Here is a 14,145-nt window from a genome sequence, read left to right on the forward strand (position 1 = left end):
TGAAACATTTTATTTTTAATGTATGTTTGATATATAGGCTAGCTGAATGTCACTTATGTACCCTTATTTTGGAAACCGGAAGAAAATACGCTGTTTCTCCGCATTTACCACACTGCTGAGAATACTCGTGCACTCGAAATTTAAAGACGGCTGAGTTGACCACGAAGATCTCAGTGACGGACGGCTTGACCGCAGTTTCAGACTTGGGGAGTAAAAACATACATGTATGTCTTTTTAAGCAGCCAACAACTGAGCAACTTAGATTAGCACGTTTGTTCAACATCTTTGTAAAACAAACTTGTCTGCAGCATGGACTGTAGAAGTCTGCAGAGAAAGTGAACTTGGAGGCGGAGTTGAGGGCTGAACAAGCTCCGAGCTCTGACTTGCGTCACGGACCGGATATTGTTGTGACGTAACAAGTCCATGGAAATCTGAAACGGCTGGTTTCAGCACACATTTACAGAAAGGTGTAGAAATCAGAAAAGAGGCAGAATGGATTTTTTTCATTTTCGGGGGGTTTGTAGACATGCCAGGGAAACATATTTCAGGTAGAGAACCATTAAAAAGTCGATTTTGCATGATATGTCACCTTTAACTTTTTTTTTTTTTTTTTTTTTTTTTAAAACTTAAATATTAAATATTTGATAACTGAAAATGTAAGTTTGTAAAATATAATCCAATTGGAACATTTAAATGAATAAAAATAAATCAGGTGTTTTCAAAATGTAGATCATTTCAAACAATCTACATATAAAGGTGCACCAATGTTAAATGCCATATAGGAAATACTCCAAAAAATAAAATAAATTAATAACAATGTCAACAAATTGCTTTTTTTTCTCCCTGCCACTTCAGCAGTGTAAACAAAATCCTAGCATGCAGTTTTGTTAACTTTACAATACAAAACAAATACAAAAATTCTGGGACTGCAACACATTTAGCTAGGAATGGGCATTTTTAACACAGGGCTACGTGTTTATATTAACATGTTAAGCTAAATAAATCACAAACAGTAACTGAAAATCTGGACTTTAATTTTGGGCTTGTGACTGTCGCTCTATGCTCTCACACATTTATCGTCATGTCACACATAAGGTTTCTCTCACCCTCATATTGTTGCCACAACCCTCAATACATCTCCTACTGCTCTCTAATTCACTCCAATCACAGTGAAATGGAGAGAAAGAGAAACTGAAATACAAAATACAACCTCTCTCATAGTTTACCATCATTCTCTCCCCTTTTGAGAACATTTTGAAATTCTCTTAGAAATGGGATAGTCTTACTTTCAAATGATTAATGTCTGAATATTTATTAAGTATATCAGTTCAACCTTGGTATCACCCACACTCCGTTAGACTGGTTCACATCTTACCTCTCTGGCCGCACACAGTTCACTCAACTCAAGTCCTTTAAATCCACTCCTTCCTCCGTCACTACAGGGGTGCCCCAGGGCTCTGTCCTGGGGCCCCTCCTCTTCATCATCTACCTCCTTCCCCTCGGTAATATCTTCCGCAAATTCAACATTCACTTCCACTGTTATGCAGATGACACCCAGCTCTACCTCACCACTAACCCCTCGTCCACTCTCCCGCCCACCTCCCTCACTGATTGCATCTCTGAAATAAAAACCTGGTTCACCCTAAATTTCCTTACATTAAACAGTAATAAAACTGAGGTTCTCCTCATTGGCACCAAATCCACTCTATCCAAATCCAACAGTTTCTCCCTCACCATTGATAACTCCTCCGTCTCACCCTCCCCCCAGGTTAAGAGTCTGGGGGTCATCCTTGACAGCACATTATCCTTTCAATCACACATCAATAACATCACCCGGACTGCCTACTTCCATCTTCGTAACATCAATCGTCTCCGCCCCTCCCTCACCCCCCACACTGCCGCCATCCTTGTCCACAGCTTTGTCACTTCCCGTCTGGACTACTGCAACTCTCTCCTCTTCGGCCTCCCTCACAAATCCCTCCATAAACTCCAACTGGTCCAGAATTCAGCTGCCTGTATCATTACCCGAACCCCCTCCATCCACCACATCACTCCTGTCCTCCAACAGCTCCACTGGCTCCCTGTTCAGTTCCGGATTAAATTCAAAGTCCTCCTGCTAACATTCAAGACCATCCACAACCTCACCCTCCCATATCTGTCCGACCTCCTCCATGTTCCCACTCCCTCCCGCTCCCTCAGATCCTCTTCCTCCATACACCTGTCTGTCCCCTCCGCCCGTCTCACCACTATGGGGAGCCGAGCATTCAGCCGCTCTGCTCCCCGTCTCTGGAACTCATGACCACCTCAACTCAGAAACACAGATTCTTTCCCCCATTTCAAATCACAACTCAAAACACATCTGTTCAAAACCGCCTACTCCGTCTGACTCCAATTGCACTGTCATTTTTGTTTCTATTCTTTTTCTTAGCACTTTGTTAGTTTATATTGATTTCATTTTGTCTTTGATTTTGTTTCCTTTAATGTAAATTTGTGTATGTATATATATATATATATCTGTGCAGTGTCCTTGAGTGCAGAGAAAGGCGCCTTTAAATAAAATGTATTATTATTATTAACCTGCACATCCAAAAATATTTATTTTCTGTTAAATGATTTGGGATAAAACCCCTGCTCCAAGCTTTCCTCTGTCGCTTCAGAGCGTTCCACACAAAGGGTCTTTGATGCTCCACACTCCACTTGTAATGTCTTGTCTAATTGTTCATTCAAACACTTTGTTTTTTAGCACTTGAGCCTTTGTTGAGAATTGGGTGCCATCCAGTTCCATCACAAGTTTTTGTAGAACCTCAAATGTGTACCTCAGGTTTGTTGGGTAGCTCAAGTCCAATGAGTACATGAGGCCAAATAAAATGGCGAATGCATTTGCAATGTCACCAAGATCATGAAGCACTTCCCCTCCTTCGCTGATTATTCTGACATCATTCAGGGGATCTGTGGGTTCTGCACCTTCCTTCTTTATGACGAAAAATTCCCAGGGTCATCTTCTCCCTGATTGTCTCTTCATTGGCCTCAACATCCTCAAGACAGAACAAATAAGCCTTCAGCAAAAACACACACACACACACAGCAGTAAAAATTCTCTCTTGCTAAGTGACATCTATCCAGCCCCCAGATTACTATCCCTCCATACTACCCCTCCAGACTACATTCAGTGCAGGTGGGTCTTTTCTAGTTTAGACATTAAATGCTGTTGGTAGCTTGGTATCTGTTGTCAACCATGACTATGAAAAATGCTAAACAAAAAGTTACATTTGAGAAACTAAACAGCACAATCCATTAAGTATACCTTCAAAAACAGTCTACAAACTGCTAGGGCTGTTAAATAACATTCTAAATTTGAATATATATTTTTTCGAATTGTAAAAAGCACCAAGACATTCAAATATGAAAATTAATATTCAATTCTTAAAATATGGGTGAGTAGTACTCGCCATCTTCCTACGTTTGTACCTTTTTTAAACAGAACACACATTGTATTCTGTGATTGGCTGTAAATGACATACAATAGAGCCAACAGCAGCAACTAGGAAACTTTCAGTCATCTCTAGACAATCTCTAGTGATCGGCAAATGAAGCTTCATGAACGTTTTCTTGTGTTTGTTGAGCCCCCTAGATGGCGCTCTCTGTTCAACAAAGGGTGGAAAGCACATTGAATTGCCATTCATTGAGCCTTTATTTTTAAACCAAGAGCGCCACCTAGAGGAGTCAAAAAATACAACTAATGGTTCATGAAGATTCATTTGCCCATCACTAGCAATCTCCCCCGAGCCAGCTGCCATCTTATTTCGGTCTTTGTAGTGACATGAGGAGTTATCGTTCAGATAAATAGAAACAGGGTGAGATATTTGAATATTGTTTTGTTTTTAGAAGGAATATTTGTCATTTTTGGACAATTTTGACAGCCCTACAAACTGCTGTTAATAATATTGGTGAGAAGGGATTTGTACTATGCAAGCATGGCCACTAGTCTCACTCTGCTCTGAGGAAAGCATGTCTGTGTTAAGGGAAATGCAATTGTCTATATTTTTCCTATTGTCAACAAATTTCATGTTTGGATCCAAACCAACAATGAACTGATCTACTAACAGTATTGTATGTCCATCCAAAGTCTAATCTATAAATTATTCCTCTTTGCCATAGACCTCCGTTGTTGTCCAAAAACTACAAAAACAAGCCAATGAGTCACAGCACTGCAGTGGGTGACATGTTCTTTCATTAAGAAGAGTTTGGTCACATTAGTTTGTTTAGAAACAGCTCCAAAAAGTACAAACATCGATCACATTTTCAGTTTAGATAATACTGTGGAGGGCAAGGGCCTAAATACTTACCAGGTACTCCCTCATGAGGTTTTCAGGGTCTTTGTTGAGGTAAATAACTAGTGCTTTCAGTACACAGGCTCCTCTTGTTTCAATGGCGTCATTCTGCAGCAAACAACAAGGGAAATGTCTTAGAGGGGTGATAATATTATTGTAATGTGCAGCAATTAACACTAGAGATGCTGATCCTGATTTTAAGCATGCAACTTCATGCTTGCTTCGTCAAGCCATTTTTAAATTTTCCAGGCCTAGTGGAATGCACATTAATTTGGGGTAAATGTTTTAATACCAGAAAAAGCACCTTAAGGCAAGTGTTTTATAATTGATAGTGGTACTTTGTTGTATTTTACAAATAATTACATATTTTTTTATAATGCAAGATACAGTATATTAACCAGTGTTAATGGAAACCAATCTTAATATAATCTAAGCAATATATTTACAGTACATGCATGGTTTTATTACATCCAGCCAGTGTTGTAGTCAAGTCCCCAAATCCGAGTCCGAGTCGAGTCCTCAGTCCTCTGTTTTTGAGTCCGAGTCCGAGTCCAAGTCACCGGAGAAAAATCCGAGTCCGAGTCGAGTCCTCAGTCCTCTGTTTTTGAGTCCGAGTCCGAGTCCAAGTCACCGGAGAAAAATCTGAGTCCGAGTCGAGTCCTCAGTCCTCTGTTTTCGAGTCCGAGTCGAGTCCAAGTCACCGGAGAAAAATCTGAGTCCGAGTCGAGTCCTCACCGGTAATATTATATATTACAAGGAGGGCAGCCATTTGAATCCAAACTACTGACTGTTAGACTGGCTGTGTGGACCTGGTCTGGCTGTGTGGGACCTTTTGGATGTGTAGGAAACACATTTATTTCCTTAACATTAGTGTTAGAGCTATTTCCATCATTTTAAGCCATAAATATTAATTATTCTAATATATTCATAATCATTTTACTTTATGTCATTTATTAGTTGTTGTTTATATTAAGGGCAATGTCATGTGAATTATAATTATTTTATTTTAGTCTCATTTTGATAGTTTGATGGTTTTCACCTGGATGGGCAGGTAAGATAGGAGGGGCGGACACAGGGAGAGGTGAATGTTGTTGTTTTTTTCACCAGAAGACGTTAGAGCACGAGGACACTACAGACTGTTTAATGAGAATCTATCTTGTTTAATAAGACTTCAGAGAATCTGAAGTTTTTACTGGACATTTAAAATGTGTTTGATCTTTTACGATCCGCTCTCCCCGTGCGCCGTGGCCGGTTTGATTTTCAGTTTTGATTTTAGTAAATTGACGAGGTCTGACTGCCACTGCAGTGAGATTCTGATGAAATCCGGCCGGTGTGTGTGGAGATTAATTTATGAATGAAGTCACAGCGCTGTGTGACGTGTGTAAATGCGCGCCGCGCTTCAGTTGATGAGGGGACGCGCTCAGAGATTCTGCTGCACTGGGATCACTGCTGGTGTCCAATAAACTCAGCCCTAACAATATTAATCAGAATTCTAACTAATCAAACAACTTAATAACTTTGGTTTAGTTACTTTAGTCGCTTATATTACCGTTATACTAACACAGTAAAGTGATGAACAGCCTCAGTGATTTTAGCATCTCTCTCACTTCTCTGGGTTCATCCTGGACAGATGTCTGTTAAAGTTTGAGCTGGTCTCTTTCCTTCCCTTGATGGGTCTCTTAAATCTCCAACATGTTGCTCTGCTCTCGCTGCATTTACTGTGAAATCTCTGAAAGAAGAACCCACGGCTGGTAGCGTCTTTTAATCCTGGCAGACGTCACGTGAACATGCAGGCGAACACTCATGCCAACCCTCGCTCTGAACGGAATACATTTTATGAAACATACAAAATCATTACATTAAAACAGTCTGGATCAATATATAAGCCCGAGTCCTCAGTGCTCAAGTCCAAGTCAAGTCACGAGTCATCAGTGCTCAAGTCCAAGTCAAGTCAGGAGTCCTGCAAAACATGACTTGAGTCGGACTCGAGTCCGAGTCCTGGACTCGAGTACTACAAAACTGACGACACACACACACACACACAGAAATATATATATATAGATATATATATATCTATATATATATATAGATATATATATATATATATATATATATATATATATATAGAGAGAGAGAGAGATATATTATTATTATTTTTTTAATTATTATTTATCATCATGTTGTCATTATCATTGTCTTGGTCATTTTAACTTTTTTGTATCTCTTCTTGTCTAACTCTGTATAACATGCTGTCTGATGGGTTGGGGTGGGGGGTCTTGTTTTAGTGTTTTGTAATGTTTGTGTTTTGAAACAAAAAAATGTGTTTTAAAAAAAAAGGACACTTCAATAGAGCAAAATGTCTATCAATAATGCATTTTATTTCATAGCTTTAATAACTCATGTGTGCTCAGCATGTACAGTAATACATCTATTGGTCTTGTGTTTCAGGTATATCTGGTTGCGTTTGCTGTGCAGTGGAACAGTCGGATGGAGTCACTCCGGGTTGCTGGTGGTCAGGGTCGGCAGACATCATGCATGGACGCGCGGCAGATCCAGCGCATGAATCGGCAGGCTGAGGTGCTCTTCGGTAAAGATCATGTCCTGGAGCCCAACTTTGCTGCTCCTATGCCCTACCCTGATCAATACAGGGCCCCGGAAGAGGAGGAGCTCCTTGGTGTTGAGTATGCCATGTGCCAGTCAACAAGCTACTCTGCGAGGCATTACTATGCTCAGAGAGGTAAAGTATTTAATCGCACACTTCTACCATATACATACATATGAGGCAGACTATCCCTTTATTCTTCATGCATATTCTAGCAATGACATTAAACATGATATAAACTTAAATTTCATATTAATATGAAGCAAACAAACCGTGCATATTATTGGCATGTCTGTGTATGCATGAATCTACAACTGGCCAGGCACATTTCTGATTAGTACAATTACATATTTGCAGTTGAGGAAGAGCAGGCTTGTGACGAAGAGGAGCCGGCTGAGCAAAGCGAGGAGGAGATGGCAGATGAGGGTATTGACATGCCTGCAGAGGATGATCCCATTGATGTCATCTGTAGGAAACATGCTATCCCAACACAAGCAGAACAGGTGGAGGAGGAGGATAGCCCTGCTCTGCAGGATGTGCTGATGACCCGGAGACATCTGCATCTGCCAGGAATAGAGGAAGTGGAGGCGTTAGCCTTGCTGATGCTTGAACTGGCAGACAACAGTCACCTCCACCTTGTGCCAGCCGACCTCAGGCAGAAGATCATCACTGCTGCCAGTTCTCTTCAGGAGCATGACAAGACTGCTGTCAACTTTGTGAAGAGGTACGAGTCCAGGTGGGGCTACTCCCTGTTTGGCCGGTGTCTTGGGGCTGACACACCCGAGACCAGAGCAGCCCAGAAGACAAAGTTTGGGTGGATGAGGTACCCCCAGGCAGCTCAGGTGACAGAGGATAGTCGTCTGCTGTACCTCGTTATCAAAATGCTGAAAAATCAGCCTCCAACCAGTCACCTCTCTTCCCCTAGTAAAATAACAACCTCCATAAAGGGACAGTACAAAAGGATTGTTGACAGAGTTAGAGACGACCCCATCCTCTGCACTCTCTCCATTCCTCTGCCTAATCTAAATGCCAAATCCATCTCTAATTTCATCTCGAGAGAAGAGAAGAAGGCCAACTACAGGGCTACAGTAACACCGACGTCAAAGCCTCACCGTACAGTGCTCTCACACGAGCAAATGCCAGCAGCTCCAACTCTGCCAACATCCCTACCACCACCAGCTCGACCTCAGGTGCAGTACCAGGACGTTCATCACGTTGCTGGTAAAAGGCGTGGTGAGAAGCGGAGGTAAGTTGTTTCAGCACTTCATTACACCTGCTAGAAAGGTGGAAATTTACAGCACTTTTGTAGTGTGTGGACATAAATCATACTGACATCATCACATGTATGTTTAATATTCACAGGTTATATGGTGAAGAACCGGAGCTGGTGAACCGGCCCATTCAGCCTAAGCCTGCTGCGGCCACACACATAGCGCCCAGATTGTCGGCAGCACCTGTGCTCCTGGTGGTTCCTGCACAACCACAGGCTCCCTCCATGGTACTTCACAGGCCATCATGCAGCTTCATACCTGTAGCACCGCCCCCTGCACCGCCATCCAAACCGAGCATGCCTCATAAATCTTCGAAGCCATGTGGGGCCTGCCAAGTACCTCAATGTGGTGGGCAGCGTAAGAGGTACACACCCTCCAAGGACAAAGCTGCTGGAAGCAGCCAGAAAATGTTCACCTACTGCCCGGCAACTAGGAAATCAACCACTTCTGGTTTTGATGGGGTTGTTTATGACAGTTTTGAACATTTCAAAAATGTGGTTGATGAGGAATTAGCAAAGAGGAAAGGCAATTAGGAAGGCAGCATCTGTGAGCAGATTCAGATCCTCCCTCATGCCCAACATTTACTGTTCCAGCACTGTAAATTGTAATTGTAATAATAATGTAATATAATGTAATATAATATAATATAATGTGTAATATTTTCCTGCACTATTGCATTTTTGTTTGATGACAATAATATGTTGTTTTGTTTACATTGTGAGCTGCACCTTGGTTTGTTCTTTGTTTGATGAGAATAACATGTTTTGTTTACATTGTGGACTGCACAGTGGTTTGTTCGATGTTCGATGAGAATAACATGTTTTGTTTACATTGTGAGCTGCACAGTGGTTTGTTCTATGTTCGATGAGAATAATATGTTGGGTTTTTTTACATTGTGGACTGCACAGTGGTTTGTTCGATGTTCGATGAGAATAATATGTTGTTTTGTTTACATTGTGGACTGCACAGTAGTTTGTTCGATGTTCGATGAGAATAATATGTTGTTTTGTTTACATTGTGGGCTGCACGGTGGTGCAGTGGGTAGCGCTGTTGCCTCACAGCTAGAAGGTTCCTGGTTCGTAGTCCCTGGCCGGGCTGGTACCTTTCTGTGTGGAGTTTGCATGTTCTCCCCGTGCATGCTTGGGTTCTCTCTGGGTACTCCGGCTTCCTCCAACAGTCCAAAAACATGCTTACCAGATTAATTGGTCACTCTAAATTGCCTGTAGGTGTGAGTGTGGGTGTGAATGATTGTCTGTCTCTCTGTATTAGCCCTGTGATAGGTTGGTGACCTGTCCAGGGTGTACCCTGCCTTCCGCCTGAAGCCAGCTGGGATAGGCTCCAGCCCACCGTGACCCCTAACGGGATAAGCGGTCACGATAATGGATGGATGGATGTTTACATTGTGAGCAGAAAGACATCCAGTGCTTTATCTGACTCTATGCAGTCTGTTGCTGCCTTTAATAAAATTCATTGTTTTACACTTATTGGCTGGTGTTTGCATATCTGTATAAGATGTTACTGCAAGTTTTCACTTTCTCCCAATAGACTAGGCAGGATTTCAGAAAATGGGCTTATACAACATTTTAAGGGGTATTTCAGGTTTCTGAACACAAATCTGCTGTATGGCAGGCTCCAAAAAGAGTTTTAAGCCTCCTAACTACCACAATAACATAGGCCTAACATCATAGGCAATGTATTACAGGTGAATAGGATATAAAATCTAAGTATCAAATATCTACATGAAACCTCCCTCGCTTGTTCCTTATGAACAATATTTTCTGTCATTTTTGAAGTGTATGCAAATTAGTGCATAATTAATAATGTAAGACCTAATTTGGATGTGAAAACATACAATTTCTCATATCTTGTGATTCAATTTTTTGTTGTCTCAGGGCAAGCAGTATTCTATAGAAGTCTCATGGCGATATCTATTGAAGTTTTTTTGACCCTGTTCACCTGTAATGCATTGTCAATGGGGTTCATGTTATTTCTCTATTTTTTTTGTTTTTAAAGTTATATTTTTGGCCTTTTTTTTGGCCGACCGGCCGGGAATCGAACCGGCGACCTCTGCGACGAGGACTGTAACCTCTGTACGTGGGGCCCCGTTATTTCTCTATTTTGAGGCATTACAGCAGATTTGAATTCAGCAATCTTGAATAGGCTTACCCCTAAAACTGTTGTTTACCAAAAATGAACACACTTTGCCTTCAGGGTTAATCTTTTAATATAAATTGACCCTGACTACAATATCTGCTTGGAGATTCCTCTGGTCTCCAAGAAGATTTAACAGGACCCAGGATCCAGGATAGGGACTTGGGGGGGTCATGAGCCATTCCCAGGCGGTCTCCCATCCAAGTACTAACCAGGCCCGACCCTGCTTAGCTTCCGAGATCGGACGAGATCGGGCGTGTTCAGGGTGGTATGGCCGTAAGCGAGAGTATCAGGTGCAAAACAGCCACTTATAGGCAGCCTGCAGCCAGAATGTGGCGGGGCACGAGGCCCCGCCACATTCTTTTAAAATCTGGCGCACGTCTGTCTCTTTGCCTCTTTTCAGTCAGGCCGCTCGCTTTTTCTGCAGAGAAATTTGAAAAAAAGAATAAAGCTTACAGCACCTGGTATTCCCAGGCGGTCTCCCATCCAAGTACTAACCAGGCCCGACCCTGCTTAGCTTCCGAGATCGGACGAGATCGGGCGTGTTCAGGGTGGTATGGCCGTAAGCGAGAGTATCAGGTGCAAAACAGCCACTTATAGGCAGCCTGCAGCCTGCAGCCAGAATGTGGCGGGGCACGAGGCCCCGCCACATTCTTTTAAAATCTGGCGCACGTCTGTCTCTTTGCCTCTTTTCAGTCAGGCCGCTTTTTCTGCAGAGAAATTTGAAAAAAAGAAAAAAGCTTACAGCACCTGGTATTCCCAGGCGGTCTCCCATCCAAGTACTAACCAGGCCCGACCCTGCTTAGCTTCCGAGATCGGACGAGATCGGGCGTGTTCAGGGTGGTATGGCCGTAAGCGAGAGTATCAGGTGCAAAACAGCCACTTATAGGCGGTGGGGCAGCCTGCAGCCAGAATGTGGCGGGGCACGAGGCCCCGCCACATTCTTTTAAAATCTGGCGCACGTCTGTCTCTTTGCCTCTTTTCAGTCAGGCCGCTCGCTTTTTCTGCAGAGAAATTTGAAAAAAAGAAAAAAGCTTACAGCACCTGGTATTCCCAGGCGGTCTCCCATCCAAGTACTAACCAGGCCCGACCCTGCTTAGCTTCCGAGATCGGACGAGATCGGGCGTGTTCAGGGTGGTATGGCCGTAAGCAAGAGTATCAGGTGCAAAACAGCCACTTATAGGCAGCCTGTAGCCTGCAGCCTGCAGCCAGAATGTGGCGGGGCACGAGGCCCCGCCACATTCTTTTAAAATCTGGCGCACGTCTGTCTCTTTGCCTCTTTTCAGTCAGGCCGCTTTTTCTGCAGAGAAATTTGAAAAAAAGAAAAAAGCTTACAGCACCTGGTATTCCCAGGCAGTCTCCCATCCAAGTACTAACCAGGCCCGACCCTGCTTAGCTTCCGAGATCGGACGAGATCAGGCGTGTTTTTTTTTTTATCTTTTATTATCAAAAATAACATTTTACATATTTACATACAACAACAACATTAATACATCCAACAGACAGAATCACATAAAAACAATCATAATGACACCCACATTATTAAACAGGCCTCAGACACAGAACAACCCCAAAAAAAGGATCAAATTCGAACACAAATTACAACATTCACCTTAAAGATAATGAAAATTCCTAAAAAAGAAACCCCACTCATAAAGAAACCTGTATCCCAAAGCACCAAAACATCAGTGAAAAATAACCCCATCACCAAAACAGAATGAAAAGAAATTCTTAGAACTCAAAGCCCACCGTCCCATTTACCAAGGTGCACAGAGTAGTGTCCCCAATAATTGTCCCTTCAAAAAACTCCCGATTGGCACAATACATCACATTCAAACTCCCTTTCAACCTACACACAAACATTTTCCATACATTCAACAATTTCCCTTCATACAGTGCAAAGTTCCTGCGACTAAAAATCGCCATTCTCGCCAACGCTAAGACAATATTCACAATCATTGAATTCCTTCTCTTTCTTTCCACAATCCCAAACCACACATACAATTCCCACTCTTTCTCAGCACGCAGGTCGAAGAAGCAGTGCGTCTTCAACAGACCCGCGATGCTGTCCCAAAAGGAAGAGAGCTTAACGCACCTCAGAAACATATGCTCAACATCCTCGTCCTCCATCTTGCACACCTCGCACTGTCGTGCATACACGTCTTTATGCATTTGGTGGAGGACGATGCCAGTGAAGATCCTCCTGTGCCTCAGCTTGAAATCCAGGTTGAAAACTGCATGTGTGGTGTGGGGTACTGAAATGTTGCGCCAGATGACTGATGTGTCAAGATGTGGGTATGCAGCGCGCCATTTGATGTTAGCTGTGGGTTGTTTGATTTCTGATGTGAGCAAGCTATGATACCATGTTTTACTTTTGACTGATGTGATGTTGTGCTTTCTCTCACCGAGACACAGGAGGACCTTCACGCCATCGCCCTCCACCTTTGCAGCTCTGGACCTGAGGAGTTTTCCCCACTCCTCCGGCACACAACCCATCACACACTCACATATATTTTGCACCACACCTCTTCTGTATGCAATATTTTTACATCTGAGTACATTTACAATGGCAGGCACATCAATATCCCCCCCCGCGTTCACAATGTGCTTTACCTGCACCAGGCCTGCATCGGACAAGGCCTTGCACACTAGTGGCCTCCCGCCCCTCGTGAAGTATGGACTTGAGAGGAAGGGTAACTGCAGCACATGAGCTCTCTTTCCACACTCTGGGACAGTCAGGGGTAAAACCTTGATCCACGCACTGAGCACTTCTTGGAAAAACGGTGATAGGTGACTGTATGATTCCGGTTTGTGAAGCTGCAACAGGTTGGCTGTGCTGCGGAGACCAAACGTACTTATTGACCTGCTGAGAAAGTTTTTCCAAACCAAGTGCACGTCCTGAGCCATAAATTTACCTATTAATTTCAATCTGAGTGCTGACTTTTTAGTTTTCAAGTCGATCAAAGCTAGCCCACCCTGATTTTTACCCGCTATCATTGTTTTGTGAGCTATCAAATTTGCTCGTCCTTTCCAAATAAAGCTATTAACTACATCTGTCATTTCTTTCAAGGCCCAGGCCGGCAATGCACAAGTGCTCAATGCATGGTTCACTTTTGACATCACGAGCGCATTTACTACAGTTACCCTTCCTCTCAAGAAGAGGCCTCTGGCTTTCCACAAGTTCAACACACACTTCATTTTACCAATTACTTCTTTCCATGTTTTATCATCTGCTTCATCTTCATGTGTTCCCACATAAACACCCAAAACTTTCCTCAGTGTGCACACAGTTTTAAAACCCCACACATTCTTTACTGATTTTGCTTTACCGAGGAACATCAATTCAGATTTTTCCTCATTAATTTTTGCACCAGAGGCTAGCTCATAGGTTCGCAGATGTTTTAACACAGGTGCAATGTCATTTTTGCTCCTCACCAGTATGTTAATATCGTCCGCATATTGCACAATCTTGTCACTTTCAGGACCTATCCCGAGAATGCTGTCATCATTTATCATTAAGGCTGCTAAAGGTTCTGCCACGATGCTGTACAGCAAAGCCGACAGTGGGCAGCCCTGTCTAATCGACCTATTTATTTTAATCGAGTCCGTCATGAAACCATTACATTTAATTTTGCTCTCAGCCTTGCTGTACAATAGGTCAATCCAACTCACGAAACCCTTGCCAAAGCCAAATCTTTCCAGTGTAGCATGTAGAAACTCATGCTCCACACGGTCGAAGGCCTTGTTGAGGTCAATTGCTAGCCAGAGTCCCTCATCGGCTTCCATATTA

At 42.8% G+C, this 14,145-nt stretch overlaps 2 protein-coding genes, 3 non-coding genes and 1 pseudogene across 5 annotated transcripts; 2 read left to right on the plus strand and 4 right to left on the minus strand.

The window, feature by feature from the left end:
• Positions 1–6,742: 6,742 nt before the first annotated feature.
• Positions 6,743–7,912, plus strand: LOC117805472. Its single transcript, XM_034674201.1, has 3 exons — positions 6,743–7,068; positions 7,291–7,775; positions 7,907–7,912. Exons 1-3 carry the CDS (start codon positions 6,744–6,746, stop codon positions 7,910–7,912), a joined length of 816 nt encoding a protein of 271 aa, XP_034530092.1. The 5' UTR covers position 6,743.
• Positions 7,913–7,961: 49 nt separating this feature from the next.
• Positions 7,962–8,887, plus strand: LOC117804862 (actin cytoskeleton-regulatory complex protein pan1-like). Its single transcript, XM_034673273.1, has 2 exons — positions 7,962–8,179; positions 8,296–8,887. Exons 1-2 carry the CDS (start codon positions 8,070–8,072, stop codon positions 8,735–8,737), a joined length of 552 nt encoding a protein of 183 aa, XP_034529164.1. The 5' UTR covers positions 7,962–8,069; the 3' UTR covers positions 8,738–8,887.
• Positions 8,888–10,514: 1,627 nt separating this feature from the next.
• LOC117805504 lies at positions 10,515–10,637 on the minus strand (annotated as a pseudogene).
• A 167-nt stretch (positions 10,638–10,804) lies between these two features.
• LOC117805551 lies at positions 10,805–10,923 on the minus strand. Its single transcript, XR_004629489.1, has one exon. It is a non-coding gene; the product is annotated as a 5S ribosomal RNA (ribosomal RNA).
• Positions 10,924–11,093: 170 nt separating this feature from the next.
• Positions 11,094–11,212, minus strand: LOC117805552. Its single transcript, XR_004629490.1, has one exon. It is a non-coding gene; the product is annotated as a 5S ribosomal RNA (ribosomal RNA).
• Positions 11,213–11,387: 175 nt separating this feature from the next.
• Positions 11,388–11,506, minus strand: LOC117805553. The gene has a single exon (XR_004629491.1). It is a non-coding gene; the product is annotated as a 5S ribosomal RNA (ribosomal RNA).
• Positions 11,507–14,145: the final 2,639 nt, after the last annotated feature.

This window comes from Notolabrus celidotus, chromosome 21 (genome assembly GCF_009762535.1).
Source record: "Notolabrus celidotus isolate fNotCel1 chromosome 21, fNotCel1.pri, whole genome shotgun sequence".
NCBI lineage: Eukaryota > Metazoa > Chordata > Actinopteri > Labriformes > Labridae > Notolabrus > Notolabrus celidotus.